The 19329-nt window shown below is 36.9% G+C and overlaps 1 protein-coding gene across 2 annotated transcripts; it reads left to right on the top strand.

Moving 5' to 3' along the window:
- Positions 1–1910: 1910 nt before the first annotated feature.
- Positions 1911–19096, top strand: LOC116731295 (phosphatidylinositol 4-phosphate 5-kinase type-1 alpha-like). Of its 2 annotated transcripts, XM_032581003.1 has the most exons (17): positions 1911–2048; positions 2392–2486; positions 4411–4452; positions 4665–4699; positions 4899–4985; positions 6270–6400; positions 6516–6633; positions 6849–7001; positions 8598–8897; positions 8987–9177; positions 10547–10630; positions 11987–12035; positions 12113–12197; positions 12296–12451; positions 12590–12791; positions 17270–17354; positions 17430–19096. In XM_032581003.1, exons 2-17 carry the CDS (start codon positions 2438–2440, stop codon positions 17496–17498), a joined length of 1836 nt encoding a protein of 611 aa, XP_032436894.1. In that variant the 5' UTR covers positions 1911–2048; positions 2392–2437; the 3' UTR covers positions 17499–19096. The 2 variants fall into 2 exon arrangements, with proteins under 2 accessions (XP_032436894.1, XP_032436895.1); XM_032581004.1 differs by lacking the exon at positions 4411–4452 and having other exon boundaries at positions 1912–2048.
- Positions 19097–19329: the final 233 nt, after the last annotated feature.

Below are 19329 nucleotides of genomic sequence, written 5' to 3'. Positions count from 1 at the left end.
AGTCAGAATAAGAGTGTAGATGGTGGTCTGACCGAGTTACTTTTTTCTATTCTGATATATTAAACTTTTCAAGAAATAATGAACACCACATTTCAAAATGTGTAGTATAGTTTGAATGCTTATTGTTACCACTTTTACAAAACTGTTCTTTTATTAATTTCACACGCCTATATTTATTAGACGCACTCTGAAAATTCTGACATGGATTTTGTTTCAACTGGAGCTTCTGTAAAGCCAACGACAGACTGCAGGCTGAACTTTGAGTGTTAAAAGCAAATGTAATACATCTGCAAGAAAATGTAAAGGTCTGTCTGACCCTATGCAGAAATATGCTACGCACATAACAAATAAACAATTTTTCTTTTTACTTTGACTGTTTTCAATTGATTATGCATAGAAGAGAACCAGAGCAACTCAAACCACTTTAACCAATGTATAGGAAGCAACTACACTTCCTGTTTCATGCATTTTCAATATAAAAGCATAAACAAGCCAATACTTGTGAAACTTGTCTTGAGTCAACGTATTTCTCTAATTACTACTATTTTTAGTAATTTACTTTACCGTTGCTTTTCAACATATCTTATATGTAAAATAATGTTCAATTCGATTCAAAATACTTCATTAATTCCAGAGAGAAATTAAATGTTGTAACTCATACTGTCCAGGTATGTTGTTGTAGCTGCTGACAGCTGTGGTCACGAAGGATCTCCTGTAACAGTCTGTGTTACGGTGGTTCTGAAAAAGCCTCTTATGGAAGAAGAGCTCTGCTCATGAAGAGGATGCTCAGAAATGTCCTCATTGTTCTTAATTTATAAAGAATCCTTTACACAATAATGTCCGGAGATTCCAGAACACAACCTGTGTTCTTTATCAAATTGTTAAGACTTTGTATAGTTAGAATTTTATTATCTTTAAAAGTAAAAGCATATTTTACTTTCTTAGTGGCTCAAAGTAACAGCAGAAGTTTATTAAAACACTATAATTGGGCTAGTTCTTAGGCACAATTTGCATTAAAATACTAGTGTGTGGCGAGTGGTCGAGAACATAGAGAATGAATAACAATGAGATCAATTTTTCTTGAAGTTTTCTTGAGGTTCCAAACTCATATTATTAGAAGGACAAAGACTATTGATCCCAACATTTTCTTTCATTTTTTGGTTGAAAGAGCTAAAAAACAATGAGATTGTTTAGAACTTTGACAGTGATCATGAGTTCACCAATGATGCTACAAAAAAGAGATTGATTTTTCATCCAGTTCGACCAGTTCAGCTAAAATAGGAATTTATTTATGCTTCTAAATGTAAAATTCAAACAGGACAATAGAGTCCAAGCAAAGTTGATGATCATTGTCAATGGCCCATAATTGCTTCAGCTTCACTTTCTTACATTGTTTCCATGATGCCAAGTCTAGTGCAAACATGTAAGGTGGAGCCTATTTCAAGTGCAGTGCAAACTGAAGACATAAATGTCAACATCAAAATCTCTTGAAACTTGCTTGTCTGACGTCATGTTTGCTAATGCCAGCTGATAGCTCATATCTTCTTACTTCTTATGATGTAATTTGCCCAGAATAAGTGTTTGTTTTTTCCATTAATGTGCTTTTAAAATAACAAATGTTCTTTATAGATAAATAATTTTGTGAAATCCGGCATTTGCAAATTCATGTTTATATTTTACTGTTTAATGTACATAATGCCAAAATACACCACACTGTATTTAACATTCAATAACTATATTTCACAATCAAACAACTGTTTTTGTTCATTGGCAATGAGAAAAAAAACATAAAATTAAAAAAAATACTTTCAGCTAATTTAACATCTAGTTACTGAAGAACTTGGCAAGACTGTACAGGATGAATGGGTATTTTATTGTGAAAGTACCAGGAATCACCGGAAGCCCGGTGTGCGCTCGATTTGAGCCACTCACAGAAACTGCCGCATCCGCATTGCTTCCTTGTTTACGTGTTTGTGGGAATCCTAACTTTTAGAGGACGTTTTATTCTTTTTGTGGAAAGTCGTAGAACGCCATCACCAGATTCTCGGGTAAGTTGACCATTAAGACTTTACTTCCTTTTGTTATTCATAGGTTTAGCGCTGTTGGTTAAAGTGGTGTTAGCGGTTAGCCTCGTCTGTACTCGTCGCCACCCAGTGATCCAGTTAGCAGTCACAGTAACCTACTATATGTTCTGCTTTTATCGTTCACGCTCTTTTGTTGTTTGCATTTGTGGGCAAATTTTAAACGAAAATTCAGTGTTATTGTAGTTACAGAAAGTTTTGCCCATCCTATGCTAAGATTCCACATACTCAGAGTTGGTCAACGTGGCTGGTTTTAGTCCAGTTTCAACAGGAGTATCTGTTATTGACGAGGTTCTGCTTGTCTGCCCAGATCCAGACCCGAGTTTCATCTGAACCCAGTCTGGTTTCCTGTCTGAATGGCCACAGCATCTGAGGAGCCTCCAGGTCTTCAGGGCCACTCTTCCAGTAAGTTCAGGACTGATTTTCTTTTTTTTTTTTTATTTATATTATTAAGCCAAAAGTTACAAATCCACGTTTTGATTGTAAGTAACTCTGCTTAAAGTTTGTCTAGGGTAAATATTTTCATCATCTGAAAAGTCAGTGCACCCTCCCCCTTATCTTACTCCCTTTGGCTGAAATAACTTCAGAGAGATGCTTCTTTTAGCCATCAACATATCTCTGACCTCAATCTGAATCTTAGGAAGGTTTGTCCCACTCCTTTCTTTCAGATATTCCAGGGGTTTCTTGCATATACAACCTATTTCAAGTTTCTCAGAGTATCTCGAAAACATAAAGATTTGGTCTCTGATTCTGCCTAGGTCTCCTCATTTTTTGATTTTTCTGCAGCAAAGCATTTCTACATTCTGACTCGTCCAGCTCTGTGCCTCAAAGCTGGGGTAAAGTTCTTTTCCTGGAATGCTGCATTGTGTTTACACCAAACATCCTCTGTTCTGGTGTAGACATACTTAGTTTTATACTCATCTGTTCAAAGAGTAACCTTGGCCTATGTTAAAATGACCTCTGTCAAATCTTTGGTCTTTGCTTTTTTTAATATTTGAGGTTTGACCTTTTATTGTGTGCTGTTAGTAAAAAACTGCCTTTCCATCCTAAAAGACTGCATTGAGTTTTAGATACTTGTTATCATCACTTCTACCGTTTTCAAATTACATAAAACAAAATATCAGGATAAACTTTTAGGTCCTTATTGTGCAGCCGGTACAACGTCCCTTTGGACACAAAAATACATGCCATGAAAGTATTAATTGCACATTGTCTAATTTATTTCATTTTTTTTCTCGTAAGTTGTCAGTTTGCATATCAAATATTTATGTTCTTCTATTCTTTAATTCTGTAAGTGAAAATGAAGTTATTTATGTTTATTAAAAATACATTTTCCAGTCTGATATATGTATAGTGGAACTTTAGAGGGAAAAATTCATTGTTTTTAAATAAAGTACTAAAATAACAAAAATGCCCTAGAGTTTGTTTTTAATTTATTTTTGATTGAAAAAATTAAACTTTTTTTCTGAATTTTTAATCTCTTAACTGCCAGTAACACAACACAAACACAAAGGGTTGGAACTTTTCCCCCCAAACCAAATTGCAGATTGGAATTTTGTAGGGATAGTACTACCCAAGCCGAGAACTGTGGAAAAATTACCAACAGCACTGATTTTGATCGTCTATTTTTATGTCAAGTGGTTTTGAAACTTGCCAAAAAGTAAATTTTTGGTAAATGGAGAGTTTCATTGTTTCCTGCAAGGATATTTTTTGTAAGAGTTTCAACATAAAACAATGAAAACAACTTAAAAACAGAAATCAAACTGAAATGTTATTATGTAAAACAAAATATTCTGAATTGGAGTCAATGATATAAAAATGTTGAAAGGAAACACATGAATCTAATGTATGGAAATTAAACACTGGAGGAAAAACAAGAAGAAAATTCCCTTGTAAATCATAACTAGTCAAACAACCTTTCCAATGTATCTACTGACCAATACTGAGTAAGTAAAACTTTATTTATATAGCACCTTTCAAGGTTTCAAAAGTAACAAAGGCAGATTTAAAAAGAGTCGCTGAGCCAGAAACTTGTCAGATCCAATCTAAATGGGTCACACCTAATCACATGGAAAACTTGTTGCTTCCACCTTCAGAGCTCAAAAAGCACAAAACACAACAAATGATTTTTAAAATTGCAGATTTCAGAACTAATAATAATATAATTGTTATTTACATTAAAAAAAACATTTGAAAAGAGAACTACCTGTGCTGGAGACACCTGTATGTGTTTCACTTTCTAGAAAATGTTTCTTTGTTCCTTATTAGCACAGTTTGAATTGATTTTTTTTTTTAAATACTGGTTTAATTCCTTCCACTGCACTCAAAGACCTGCCGGGTCAGTTTTGGAGGGCACTGTCTTCTCTCAAAGGTAACAAATGAGGTTGGTCTGCATGTTTGTGTTGGAGCCCAGCTGTAATGTCTGCTTTTTATTGTAAGGAATGACAGTTGAAGCTGTGTTGCACAAAATAATTACGTCCAGTGAAGAAACGGCCTTTGCTTGGTTACCTAATTGTTGGTTTTTTTAAAAAACTTTTTTACGATTTTTACGTAACGCGTGTTTCTTCCCTCTTCTGCCTGCAGACTCGACTGGGAACCGAAAAAATGTTGCTTCAGAGGTGAGCCACAACACATTTGCTGGAAACTCAGTTGGGACACATAGACACAAATCACCTCGACAGTATGGAGTTTAGCAACATTTTGCTGACATCCTATCTTCTCCTTCCTGTTTGAAACATAAAAATGGTGCTTATTGCTTCAGACTCAAGATTTCTTTTCCCTGCCTGACTTTCTGCTGTCTTGTGTTTGGACTGACAGAGTCCGAGCATCGGCACATCTCAGGCCCTGAAAAAAACCATCGGCCATCGGGGAGTTGATCCCACGGGGGAGACGGTCTACAAAAAGGTGCCATCATAGATAGTAGCTCTTTATGAGCCAGCAGAACTTCATAGTGTCTGGATTTCTGCTAGTGTTTGTGACATATAATCATATAATCCTTTGCAAAAGTATCCACACGTTCAGACCAAAAATAAAGCAGTACATAATTGTGAAGTGGAGGGATTCAAAAAGGTTTTACTGATGAAAATGTAAAAAAGGTAAAGTTTTTCTTGCCACTCTTTCATTTAGGTCAGGTTTGTGAGGAGGATAGCAGTTTGTAGATCCATCCACATGAACGGTGGATCCAGTTCCTCCGATCTTATCTTAGCATGCTTATTTTTAAATCATGTCCTATCTGACAGTTTAACAAGCAGAATTGATGTCTGAGTGCCAAAAAGAGGCCAAACACTTTTACTTTCACAAATGGAGCAATGCGACTTTTGCTCTAATGCTTTGCTTGATATACATTTAGAAAAAACTCTCACTTTCTTTAGAACTTGCTCTGTGATTGTTTCAATTGCAACGAACAAGAAAAACAAAAGAAAATAGAACAGGTGGTGGAGAAAGTTAACCGGGAGACAGAGAGCTAAAAATGGAAGCGAGGAAGAAGGATGTAGAGAATACAAGAAAACACATTTGGAACCGGAGGAAAGAGAGAAAAAAAACGAGAGCCTAGATAACACAACATTGACATATGCATATCTAACAACAGCAATGCCACTGAAGACTGCATGGTGCTAATTAATGGAAGCTGTATTTAGCCCAGCATAGTGTATCTGTAAACACCCGAGTTCGTACCTCAGGTGTGTTGCTGCTTCTAATTAATGCTCTTAACACCAGCCTTGTCAGTTCAGGTGCGTTGCCTTTGGCAGTATTGTGGTTTTGCTGCACTCTTTAAATTTTTGGTTGTGGTTTAAACAGTATTTCTTGAGAATTACGATGCCTTAGATATTGTTTTATAACCAGTTCTGCTTTACACTACTTCCTGGTCTGTCTGCTGTGTTCACTTATGTTCTTTAACAAACCTATGAGGCCTTCATAAATAACATTAATAACTATTTACTAATATGGTGACTTCTGCAGCCACTTGGCTGCAGTGGACTTTATTGTAGGGGTATCTGAGTAAAGGAGGCTGAGTATAAATGCCTGTTCTGCTTTTTAAAAATCTAACTTGGTGGTATTTTGAAAACCATCCTCCCACTTCACATTTATGCACTACTTGTATAAATGTATAGCTTATGTTCATAAACCATCAGTAACATCTAGTCTTTAATCCTACATTTAAACATGCAAGTATTCCCTTCTATCCAGACAACATCTTCCACTCTTAAAGCGGCCATACAGTTGGGCATCACACACACGGTGGGCAGCTTGAATCAGAAACCTGAGAGAGATGTGCTGCTGCAAGACTTTGAAGTCGTGGAAAGCATCTTCTTTCCCTGGTGAGTTCGGAGAACTATTTAGCAAGGAGTTTGTTGTCGCATGCGGATCAATTTCTTTTTATTTGTCTCGTCTGTGTTCAGAAAATAAATGTCTCGGTTTGTCATTTTCTGGCAGCGAAGGCAGTAACCTGACACCGGGTCATCACTACGGAGACTTCAGGTTCAAAACATACGCTCCAATCGCCTTTCGTTACTTCAGAGAGATGTTTGGCATCCGGCCTGATGACTACATGGTACTTCTGTACACACTATTCAGAACAACTGAATAATGAAAAGAATGAGGAGAATGGGTAACCAGAGAGCAATGGAGTTTTGGCACAAGAGAGGCGGGGCTTTTTCCACCTATTAGTTGTTACTAATTTTAGAGTTGGTGTTACTATTTTTAGAGTTGGTGTTCTTTTTCAGTTCTTATCTCATGTCTTCATACTTTACTATGATTTATTTGCAGTATTCTTTGTGTAACGAGCCTCTGATTGAGCTGTCGAGTTCCGGGGCCAGCGGATCTCTGTTCTACCTCTCGAGTGACGATGAATTCATTGTTAAGACAGTGCAGCACAAAGAGGCAGAGTTTCTCCAAAAACTGCTTCCAGGATACTTTATGGTAAGATCTGATTCAATGCACACTTTTCTCAAGCTGGGCCTCAGGGCAAACGGTCTTGCATGTGTTGAATTTTTCCCAGCTCATAAACACCTAATTTGCATCAGAAGGTAGTTACCAGGATTCTGCCGAATTGAGGCTGAAGTACTTCATTCCTTTGAATCGGCTAAGTCATGAATACAGAGGATAGCATTGAGAAATACCGTAGTTTAAGACACGAGATGTGTTGCAGTATACTTCTCTTTGTAGTGATCATTTCCTCCTGACATGTCAACTATAATAGGAAACATGACATGATTAAAAAATACAGTTGATTTTCCTTTCAGTTATCTGATAAGAGCAAAGTCTACGCTTATATGGTTGGCTTCAAGGAATAGAACCACAATACGTTCCCATAAGTTGAATGCAAATAATGTGTCATTGCAATATTTAGCGATAACACTGACTGACCATTTATCATTTAATACTAGCTTCACATGAGTTTTCTAATAATAAATACCTCATCGGACCAAATCAACACCTCTGTCTGTTGTAAACATTCCTGTATTCTACAATTATTTTAATCTAAAGAGATTGACAAGAGGAAGAGCTTTGTGTAGAAAAACTAAGTACACCCTTCTTGGTTCCATATAGTTTGAGAGAGCAATAATTAGCTTATTTGATGATCTTCATCTGTGTCTGCTTCTATGGAGGCAGGATTTTGGTCAGTTTGCTATTCCGGAGCAATTAGGTGTTTAACACAATGCCAAGATGGAAAGACTACAGCAATGATCTTAGAGAAGTCACCAAGAGATTCTATACAGGTGGAAAAATTTTATATCTATACATTGTTATCAGAAGGATGTTTCAACATATTTCTGATTTTCTACAATCAAGGATGATTTAAAATAATCTAATAATCCGGTAATCCGGATTGTGTCCTGACACACAAAACAAAGGAGAGTATTTTTCTTTATCAAGGGTGCCTTTAGGTTGTATAATTGTTCAGATGGCCATGAAGAGAACTCAGACTAACTTACAATTAGGGCTGAAACAATTAATCGGGTTATTTGTGATTAATCAATTATTGAAATAATTGTCAACTAATTTAGTGACTGAAAAATTGTTAACTGGGGTATGCAGACTGAAAAAAGACAATTGCTGAAAGAACAACATACTCAGAGCAACAATTAAGCCAAAATTGTACAAAAAACATTTGCAGTTAAGAATTTATCTTTGTCTGTGAATATGTTCTATGCAAAACCCCTTAATCTAAAGATTGTGACATAGGGCTAGCTTTTTTCTGTACAAACAAACAAAAACAAACACCTTTTGCTATCCAATTATTAATCTGTAATCCAAAAAATATAGCTCAGCCATACATTATTGATGCTAAGTCAAGGACAAGAGGTTGTCACAAGTATTCTTATCTGCAGATTCATCCTTTGCTATAAATGATCAGGCATATACCAAAGGAATGCCTATGTTGTTGCCTCTTAGCAATAAAATGTATATTTTCTCATGTTAAAAAATTATTTGAATTATTTTCATTTTTTAAATGTATTTCTAATATTGTATAAAAATTAATTGCCTTCTTCTGTGATTTATTTTCTTCTGTAGAACTTGAACCAGAACAAGAGAACCTTATTACCAAAGTTTTATGGACTGTACTGCGTTCAAGCAGCCGGTAAAAACATCCGCATTGTAGTTATGAACAATCTGCTGCCCAGTTCGGTACGGATGCACCTCAAATTTGATCTGAAAGGCTCCACTCATAAGCGACGAGCCAATCCCAAAGAGAGGGAAAAGGCTGTTCCCACGTTCAAGGACCTGGATTTCATTCAGGACATGAATGACGGTTTATTTCTGGAGGCAGACACGTACAATGCTGTATGTAAAACTATTCAGAGAGACTGTCTGGTAAGAATTAAGTTAAAACTTAAATACATAGTTTACTATTAATTTAATGTGTTTTTTTTCATGACTTGGTTTGTTCAACTTGGTTTCAGCTGTTGCAAAGTTTCAAGATAATGGACTACAGTCTGCTAGTGGGAATTCATAATTTAGATCAGGCCTGTCGAGAGCAAAATACAGAAGCAGCAGCAGAAGGAGCCGTGAGGCCGCAAGTCCAGAAGTCCCTCTACAGCACAGCTATCGAGGCCATCCAGGCTGAAACAGGACGAGTGGAGCCAGTGGACCAGTGAGTGAAAATGAGAAGGTCTTGAATTCTGGTCAGAAGGTTATATAAACTTATGGACATAAATGTGGTATTAATTTGGGGCTTTAAAATGCTTTATTTCAACTTTTACCAGGTTTCAATTATTATAAACCACACAATTTAATATTAAAAACAATAATTTCAAGGAAATATATACATTTAATATAGATTTCATCTAATCCATATCACAAATTACATATTACACGCGCCGCTAAATTCATACATCCTTATTGGTAGTTACAAAATACTTAAGTTAATTTAAATGGTATAGTTTCTCAGCATGAATCTGGCTATTAAATCTATAAGAGTGGGAAATATGGACCTGCAACTTTATGACAATATTTTGTGGTACTAGTGTACTATTTTAAACTGTTTACTTATTTTTAGGTCACCGTAAAGCTATGGCACAGCAATGATAGGCTCATAAACTCATTCATTAGAATTTATCGTGGCAATGATAAATGAAAATTCTTATGTGAAGAAAGATTTCACAATAACTGATACAATAAATGCCCTCCCCTATTCCAAAAGTTCACTGTAACCTTGCTTTAATCATTCCAAGATTATTTTTGATATGTGTTTAGGTTCATCGTCCTGTTAGAATACCTAACTATGTCTTAGATTTCAACCATCTCACCCTATAATGAAATAAAACTGGTCTATGGTGTTCAGGAGATCTTGGAACCACCAAGGAGCAAATTGGAAACTTCTGGAACACCAGTGTCACCGTTTCCTGTTAAGCTAGTTTCACGTCTCCATAAACTAACAGAAGGTCCTGCTCCAAAACTGACGCCTTTTAGGTTTGACTTAAATTTTCAGCTGCACACATACACAAGCCAAATGGCATCAAGGAAAAAGCTTTATGACGAAGATTGACCTATGTGACCTTAATAATAAGAAGTGTATGGAGGTCAGCGTTTCAAACCTGAGAACATTATTGTAGCAGCATTATATGTGGCTGCGTTGTTGCCAGTGGCACTGGTGTGTTGCATAAGATCTAATAATAAAGAAAAATTACTTACTTAAAATAAAATCAGCAGTTAAATTCTTCAGACTGAGACATAATTAGGTGTTATAAAAGGATAATATTGTTGTGGTAGGAATAAAGTCAGTCTAACATGTTTTTGGAAACCTTCCATAGACCTCCTCTCTATAGAAAATGTATTAACTATACACATAAGAATGCCAGGAATCCTATAGAGCAAAATTAAATTTACCATTGTTTCCAAGTAGAATAATCACATGACTGACAGAGACAGAAAGTCTGTCTCTGTCAGTCTGCAAGTCTATCTGGCTGCTAACCAAACAGCCAGATAGAAATCTACCGCACTAAGTGTGTTTAATTTTTCAGGACCGGAGGGATCCCTGCACGAAACTCAAAGGGCGAGAGGCTGCTGGTGTACATTGGTATTATTGACATTCTGCAGTCCTATAGGTGAGCACATGTTTGTGTCTTTGTTTATTAAATAAAAACCAAGACCCAGCCCTCATGGAAAAAAGCAATACATACACAGATCCGTTCAACAAAACGCTCCTAGATCATTTGTTTTTTTAGCAGCAAGACTCAAAACTCACACACACTAATATTATAAGTTTACAGAAACTTAAAACTTTGGATTGGGCTTAACAAACAAAAAACTTTTGTGCAGTCTTTGTGAACAGCTTAAGTGAAACAGAAACCTGTGTGTTGTGTTAAACTGGGTTCACTTAGCCTGAATGAAGCTGTGCATAAAAGCTTTCAGACATTCCTGAGCTTCTTTTAGTAAATAAAATGTTTTGTTTGGTTCTCTTCATTTCACCCCGTCGCCATTTATTTTCACAATTTTGACCGTTCTCTTGTCATTTTCAATTTTTTTAGTACAAAAGAGAGCCAATACTTAAGGGCATTAACATGAAATGGTTTAGGTATATGTGCAACGTTTATGGTGAGCTGGGTGAAAGGGCAGTGTGTTGGTATGAAATAGAAAATCTATGAAACTGCTCTGATTGATTTTTGCTGTATATTTTGTGTGAATTGTTTTGGTTGAATCTACACGATTCTAGAATTGTGCTGCTCGTGGTGGCAGCAAGTTGGTGTAGCTCTGATTTGTTATTTTTGTAAACTTGGTTTGTAATTTTTTGGTTGAGGCTTTGGATGTTTGGACATTTGTTCCCTCTGGTTCTGGACGCTGTGCAGCTGGAATTACTTTTTTACTCTCGGACTGCTGCTATGATGCGTAACTATTGCCACGGTTTTACAACTGGGAGCACCCGATAAGCATCTGAAAAGCTCTGATAATACCTGAACTATGATGCCAAGGCAAGGCAGAGGAGTTCAAAAGGAGAGTTCATGGATGACCATAATAGACAAGGATCATATCCTCAAATCCTGTGTCTCTGCCAGGCTTCCTAACCAAACGGCCAGAGAGTGATCAAATAGGCAAAAGCAAATGATGTGGATTAGCAGTGGTTGCCTACTGGTGGTGTCAATGTGGAACATTTTCTCTGCTGCCCAGATTTGAACTGTTTGCATTGTAATGACTATCATGAGACTGTCATAGATGACCAGTCTCTTCAGTCAGAGGCCTCTTCATATTAATTGCAAGACTGACTTCTATTGGAGGTGATTCCTGTCCATGGCATCACTGTCTACAATGACTGAAAATACATGGATGATATGAGTTATGACATTTAATTTCACTTTGGGGTAAAGTGTTTTTAAATTGAATTGAATGTTGAATTTAATTAAATGTGTTTTGTCTGGTAGCTTATGTAACAGACCTTGGATCTGTGTTTGTTTTGTTTATTGCAGATTAGTAAAGAAACTAGAACATTCCTGGAAATCCTTGGTTCATGATGGGGTGAGTAGTTTCTAGTTTGTCGGTTTGTTGTGAATGAAAACAGAGGTTTGAACATAAACCTTTTTTCCCCCACTCAGGACACTGTGTCGGTACACAGACCAAGTTTTTATGCGGACAGATTTCAAAGGTTCATGAGCAGTGCGGTTTTCAAGAAGGTGCCAGGTAAGGTTTATGTTAAATCGCTGCTAAAAAAAAAAAAAAGAAACATCCCAATTTTACAACTTGAACTCCTAATTTGCTCTTTACTATCTTGCATGTAGTGAAAGCCTCTCCAGTTAAGAAGCGTCGTGCTAACGGTCCTGTGAAGAAACTTGCTGGCTCTGGGCTCTATCTATTGACTCAAACCAGCTACCAGCAACCTTCACTCCAACATCAAGTCAGCACTGACACTAAGGAGGACACAGAGGGAGTCATCGGTAATAGAAATAAGAGCGCAGCTGCTTCAGTTGTAGTGTGGGAAACAAAGTTTTACTGATAGCTGAAAACGTGTATTGGCATGTGCAGTGACGCTTTCATAATCCAGTAATACAAGTTTATCCTCTTCTCCCACCCAGGCATTCAGTCTGGTCGACCTGACCTCCTCCTGCAGAGCTTACCACACAGCGGCAGTGCTGTCAACACTCCTACAACTCCAACTTTTCTATCTCTCACTCCCACAATACTCACTCTGTCTCACTCTCAGGAAACCTCAATGAGTGAAGGAGAAGGTGGAAGTGAAACACCCAGCAGACACCAGGACAGCAGCACCCCCCAGAGGTTAGATGGAGCATTTCAACTCGGTTTAATTATAAGGAGCAAGTAATTCTCAACAAATGTCACGTCAGTGGACTTCACAAACTGGTCCAATTCAAATCCAATTACACTAGCTCTCACGTGTACAAGCGCCCTGTAAAAATGCCAGGTATTTCTGATGTAATAAAATATACTTTAATTATTTTAAAAGTTTTTTCATCTATAGTGTGATATGTATAGTGTGATATATGTTCTACACAATTCAAGAGAGACATAATTTAGAAATCTAAAAAATAAAAAGCTACATTACCTTGGTTGCGTAAATATAAATAAATAGCCTTTGGTTCTTAACTCTTGAGTTCACAACATCCATCAATAATAGAGAATCTGATTAGTGTCCAGAGAATTATCCTTTCTCCAGCTTGATTCTTGATGTATGAGGTTGAAGAGTCAATGAGCTGAATTCATAAATTCCATTTATTAATACCAAAATACAACTGGTCCAGCCATCCAGGTCCTCATAGTAAGGTTTTTTGTTAATAAAATTCCTAAATACCACACCTGTGATTGATGCCAATTGAGTCAACAACTAGTCTTTAATTGTTTTGAGGGGTCAAAAAAGAAGGTCAGAATTTCTGTTGTTATGCTGAGTGTATAACTGGAGACTCTATCATCGGTTTCCAGGGTGTTCATAAGCAGTGGAATACCAGATTCAGGAAATTACCAATCAGAGCCCGGAGAAAGGTTTTAGCGCTGTCAATCATGCTCATGTACACGCTACTCAATGTGCTAATGGCGGAGAAAGAACTTACAGTTATAGGAAAACTGTTTATTAAGATCCAACAGTGCAAAATGTAAATTATTTCCATTTTTCAACTGGTCTTAAAATTTTGATCAGGAGTGTATAGTTTCTTTATCCCCTACACGTCTGCTTTGAGACCTTCAATTAACTCTTGATCTTTCCTTCTACTTTGTGCTTGTTTCCAGTGGTGTCAGGCAGGTCAAGATTCAGTGAGGAATGGATATTCTAAAGTTTTTCAAGAAAGTGTTAAGCATCACTGCTGGTAATAAGAAAAGTTAGCTTCAACCCACAGCTATCAACATAAAGTCATTACATAAATATAATTAATGAACCAACCAACTGCTCCTTGTTTGACAAATAAAACCCTGGCTACACACTTCATATGAGAGAAAGTTACATTCCAGCCATAAAAGAATGCTGCTACTTAGCCAACTACTTAGTCAGAAATGCACCATGAAGGTCCTGTTGTTTATAGAGTGAAGTGTGCATTCTTTTACCATATATTATCTTTGGATGGACTTTCTTATGGAGCATCTGATATTTTCCCCCACTTCACAAATGGATGCTTGCACACAGTGGAACAGGAGTGAGCTCATTCACGTGTGATTGTCATGAGTGGATAATAATAATAATAATTCACTCATAAGAATAACTTCACCGACCCTATATACCTGTAGGAGTCAGGACAGAGGAGCACAGAGGGTGAGAGAGGAGGGATCTTTTCAGGAAAGGTGAGTCTAGTAAGTAAGGTTGGTCACCATCCAGCAGAGGTCGCCACTGGTCATCCTTAAGGGAGCCAGTTGATACAGGAATAAAGATGGCGGGCCATTTCTGAATATGAATGGTCCATACAGAGTCTGATGTGGAATGAAAAATGCACTTTATGCAGTTCTGTTTTGAAATAAAAAACATTTGAAAAGCTTAAGGTTCAACTTAAAGTGACCATTCAGCCTAGCTGCATGATGAAGCATCAACTGCTCCGTCAAGCATCAGTAATTCAAAAATTACTATTGTACTATGAAGGCGAAGATGTGATACCAGAAGAGTAGAGGGTATTATGCAAAAAAAATTGTAACATGATGGAAAAAACCATGACGCCAATATGCACGGTTGATTTTTGAGGGTTGTTGATTTAATGAACTTAGTGGAGCAAAGTTTTAACATTCATTCTATAGCAACCACAGACTTTACTCTTGTATGAGAACTTCATACAGGAGTATTGGGTATTGAGTTTCACATATCTTATTCTTTTCATCTTTTATTTTTCTATTCTGCAACTTCAGATGTTCCTGTTCTGTTAGATTTTATAAATATGTCTAAGTTTAATTATGTAAGAAAACAATATGTCTTACTAAAAGGCATGCAGTTCTAAATCTGACAAACGTCTTGAGTGAATCACACTTGCAAAAACATTACTGAAAACAAAGGAGGTACTGGTGGCCAGAAACCTTTTTGCTTATAAAACAGAGACTGGTAATAAGTATTTGCAAAATACAGCAATGTAATTTTGTGGGGGGTTTAATTGTCAGTGCTGTAAATATACATCTTGTGTTCTATATTTAAAATCCAATGGGTTCCTAAAACTTCTACACACCAAGCTACCTCTGTTAAATCTGTCAAAAAAAAAAGGAAATTAACTTCTCAGTTCTTACTAGCTGTTTGAGAAATTTTGTACTCACCTACTATGTTTGCCTACATCCTATGGATATCCTAAGGATTTAGACCCCTTGTCCTTAAAACCTAGTGATGCAGGAACAAATCTGGGCTGAGCTGCTCCCCTTCGTCTTCTTCCTCAGACCTGCAGAGCAGTTTTTCTTTTCATTCTATTAGTCTGGACAGAAAGGCTTGAGCAGACTCCTTTGGGTTTGGGAGATGTCCATTGGTATGTACTGCAGGTCCGATGAGTCAACTTTGTAGTGACGAGCAGATCTCTGAGATGAAGGACAGGGCTGACAGCTTTGATGACGGTTTCAATTATTTCATTCTCTGAATGTCCCATCTCGAGTCCTGACTCAATCTGGTTATTGAGACTGGTGATAGAAAGCTTGTCTTTAAATTCTCCATTAAAAGTATAATCTTGCTCTATACTTTTAAGTCTTTCTTTAGGTACTCTGTAGGTTCCAGGGAGATTTGCCTTTGTCGTCAATTACTGCCATTGTCCTCATCTTTACCCCCAAAGCTCCAATTTTCTTTTCCAGGATGCAACGTTCTTCTTGCACCTGCTAAAGTTGCTTGTGTTCTTGCTTGGGTTTTTCTATGGGAGCATTTTTGAGATTCAGGTTCAACTGTTTCATGCCCCTTGAACCAGCCACCTTGAACCCGTTTCACTGCGTTTTAGATAAATGGCACACTTTGACGAGTTCTGGCTTCTCAAAAGTTCATAGTGTTGTGATGATTTCATCCAGTACTTGCTCCATGTAGACTTGCCTGTCACGTCTAGGTTCGGCTCTCAGGTAGGATGTTTATTTTATCTCCTGGCAAGATTATGTTACACACGTGATGGCAGACGCACTGATTAGTGTGCAATAAAGTGTCTTCATTCTGTGAAAACAGAAATCAGCTTCTTGAGTAATGGCTTCACTGTGATGCTGACTTAACTGTTCAGCTTATGCTTACACTGAGTTTCCAATGCGTTTATGCTATGCAGACTAAGGCTAGTTCACACAGCAGATGTCGATACTCAAATCCGATTTTTCTTGTTTTGTTTTGCGTGGTTGTTCATACTACTGATTAAATATAATTGCGATGAGACTTAATGGGGGAAGTCAGACTTATTTCATAATTATAATTTTCAACTATTGTTTATGTCAGCTTCTTCTGGTGCTGAATTGTGATGTCTCACCTTAATAACATAATAGTCCGGATAAAACGCGACTACAGAGGCTTTGAAAACAATCGGACATGTATCCGCATTTAGAAGTGGCACATATCGGATATTTTGGGGGGAAGAAATGATCGGAATTGGGCCTTTCAGACTGCCGGGAATCTGAATATATGTCTAATTTGGACTTCATATGCCTGCTGTGTCAACGTAGCCTACTATTTTAGTAATTACACAGTTTGTACATTTTCTGTTACGTATTACGCACAAAATAAAACATGTGAAATGTTTACATTTCGTGGTGCTTTCGTTCGTGCACAGCAATAACAAAATGAATTCTGATTCGCGACCTCCATATACAATCATGAACTTAGCTTAGTAGTTTTTACTCACTATGGACCAGTGCTCGAATAAATCTATGATATTGTATACCTTGTAACTCCGCTATCACCTGTAATCAAGAGGTAAGCAATCGTAAACCTGCCTACCTTTTTCAAGGAAGCTAACTGTTGATAACATTTAGTGCAACGGCAATTAACGGTCACACTAACGATAGTTAGCATTTCGGCTAGCAGTCAACTGTAGTACACAGAAATATCTCAAAATAGAGTCAATGGCAATAAAACACTGTCCTGAATTTACAGACACTTCTAATATTGGTACTTATCTATTACTTCTGCACTCAACCCACCTGTGAAAACAGAAATTGAGATATCATCTTCTTGAGTCGAGGCTTCGCTGTGATACTGACTGGTTTGTACAGTTTACGCTTGCACTGAACTACTTCTGCATAAATCTGGATAGTCAGTCTCGTCGTTGTGCGCCATCTTCTGGTGGTAATTGGTACTGCATCAGAAATCACTTTGTCTTTGTTTTCAGATTTCAGTCTTCTGATCAAGAACATGTTACTACAGAGGATCCAATCCCACTCAATGACATGGCTTCCACTGAAAGAAAAGGCTCTGTAAGTAAAATTAAAGTTTTCTCTGTCAGCTTTAGCTTACCTTATGTAACCTAACTTTCCCTCCCTCCCCCACAGGCGTTAGATGTGGAACAGAAACCAGGATTCAACGAAAATAAAGTTGGAAGTGTTCATGAGCAACACTGAATTATTTACAAGCCCTCCATTCCCACCTCTCTCTTTGTCTTCCTTGAGGTACCAGGACTAACAAATCCTTGTAGTGAATCACTGGGACCAAGCCGGACGTTTGTTTATGTTTGTTTACTTACCTGTTCGTTTGCACATTGATTTCTGAACCGATGTGTTCTGACACTAGTAAATGTGGGAACATTAATGTGATGGTTAGTGAACACTATCTTTCTCTCCCAGGAGTACCTGTATTTACATCTAGTCATAATATTTCATTATTATCCTAATTTAAACCAGCATTCAGAGTGACATCAGGATTTTATTCTATTATTCATTTATTTGTCTTCTTGGATGCCATTCCTTATTTTGCATTTGCCAAATCACTCTTGCAAGTCCTAATACAAGCGCTGGTATCTATCCTGTTGTATATTGTACAGAAAAGATGGATGTATTCAAAGTGACATCATGGATTGTTGCAATTTTCTTATATTTAGATGTGACCATATTTTGAAAATAACTGAAGAATATTATGTATTTAAGAGCTAGTATATGAAATTATCATCAAACATCAAAAGTGTGAATTGAACTAAAGATGTCAATGACTTAAGTTTATTTTTAATAGTTTTTTGGAATCTGGGACGTTTTACGCCTCCTAATGGCCAAGAAGTGGTATTGCAAGTGACATCATTGTCTATTGGCTTTACTTTCAATACTCAATAACTGGACACATTTTCTATAAACAGTTTATAGACCTCAGCCTTAAGTGGCTGAAGTTGAATTATTATGATTTTTTTTTTAATAATTGATTTAGTTGCTTTAAAGCAAATCCATACAATGTATATGTGGAACACTTTTTTGAAGCAGATATTTATGTTGAAAGGAATTACTGTATTCATTTGTAATAAGATGCTGTTTTTTTTCCTTTTTAATCCTCGCTTTAAATGTACATAATGCTGGGGAAAGTCAGGACTCTCAGCTTTTTATTTAACCAAATTTCCTAATGGATCTATATGACTTCAAACACTGTGAATCCTAACAACTTCTAATGCTAAGGTCAAAACTATATTTTAAAAGAAGGTGACTGTTGTTGTTTTTTTATACTTTGAGTAGATGTGATCAAATGTAATTGATGGATGGTGAAGAAGCACTTCAACAAACGCTGAACTGGGGTCTGTCTCATAAAAGACCTCTGATCGGAATCTTGTACTTTATCTGTCTTGAGTTCGTGCAAACGAAAGCCACCCATCAAAAAGCAGTTTCTCTTGAATCATGTGACTGGAACCAAAAAGTAGGAAATTACATCATTATAAGCTGGTACAATCATTTTGCTTTCTCGTGGATGTGGTTGGTACAGTGTGTACAACATTACTCTGACAGCTGTCAAGTGACGTGCATGAAAATAAAAATATTTTTTACAGAGGTGCAGATGCCAATGTTTGAGATTTTTGGATGTTCACCTGACCTTGGTGCAGGGTTGTCCATCCCTGTGAGACACGTGCACAGACACTCTTTCTTCATAATATTGTTGTAGCTGTAAATGTTTGCAGTCTAATCAGAAACTTACACTGTTCTTGTATAATGTCAATTTTAATGAAAAATAAAATACTGCCACAGGACTATTTTCTCTTATTTTTCAAGTGTATTTCTGTTTATGAAATATAACTCGATGAGCTTAAATACTGAATTCATTCATCCACAATTTTCCACATATCTGGGTTCAGGTTGTTGGGCAGCAGCTTAAGCAGTGAGGCCCTGAATTATCTCTTTCCAGTCAGTTGTGTCCTACCTAAATCATTTAGCACAGATATTGGTGACACTGCAGTGTCTCTACTGTTAATTTAGGAAGTGG

This window comes from Xiphophorus hellerii, chromosome 13 (genome assembly GCF_003331165.1).
Source record: "Xiphophorus hellerii strain 12219 chromosome 13, Xiphophorus_hellerii-4.1, whole genome shotgun sequence".
Lineage (NCBI taxonomy): Eukaryota > Metazoa > Chordata > Actinopteri > Cyprinodontiformes > Poeciliidae > Xiphophorus > Xiphophorus hellerii.
This window is presented reverse-complemented; position numbering and strand designations above follow the sequence as displayed.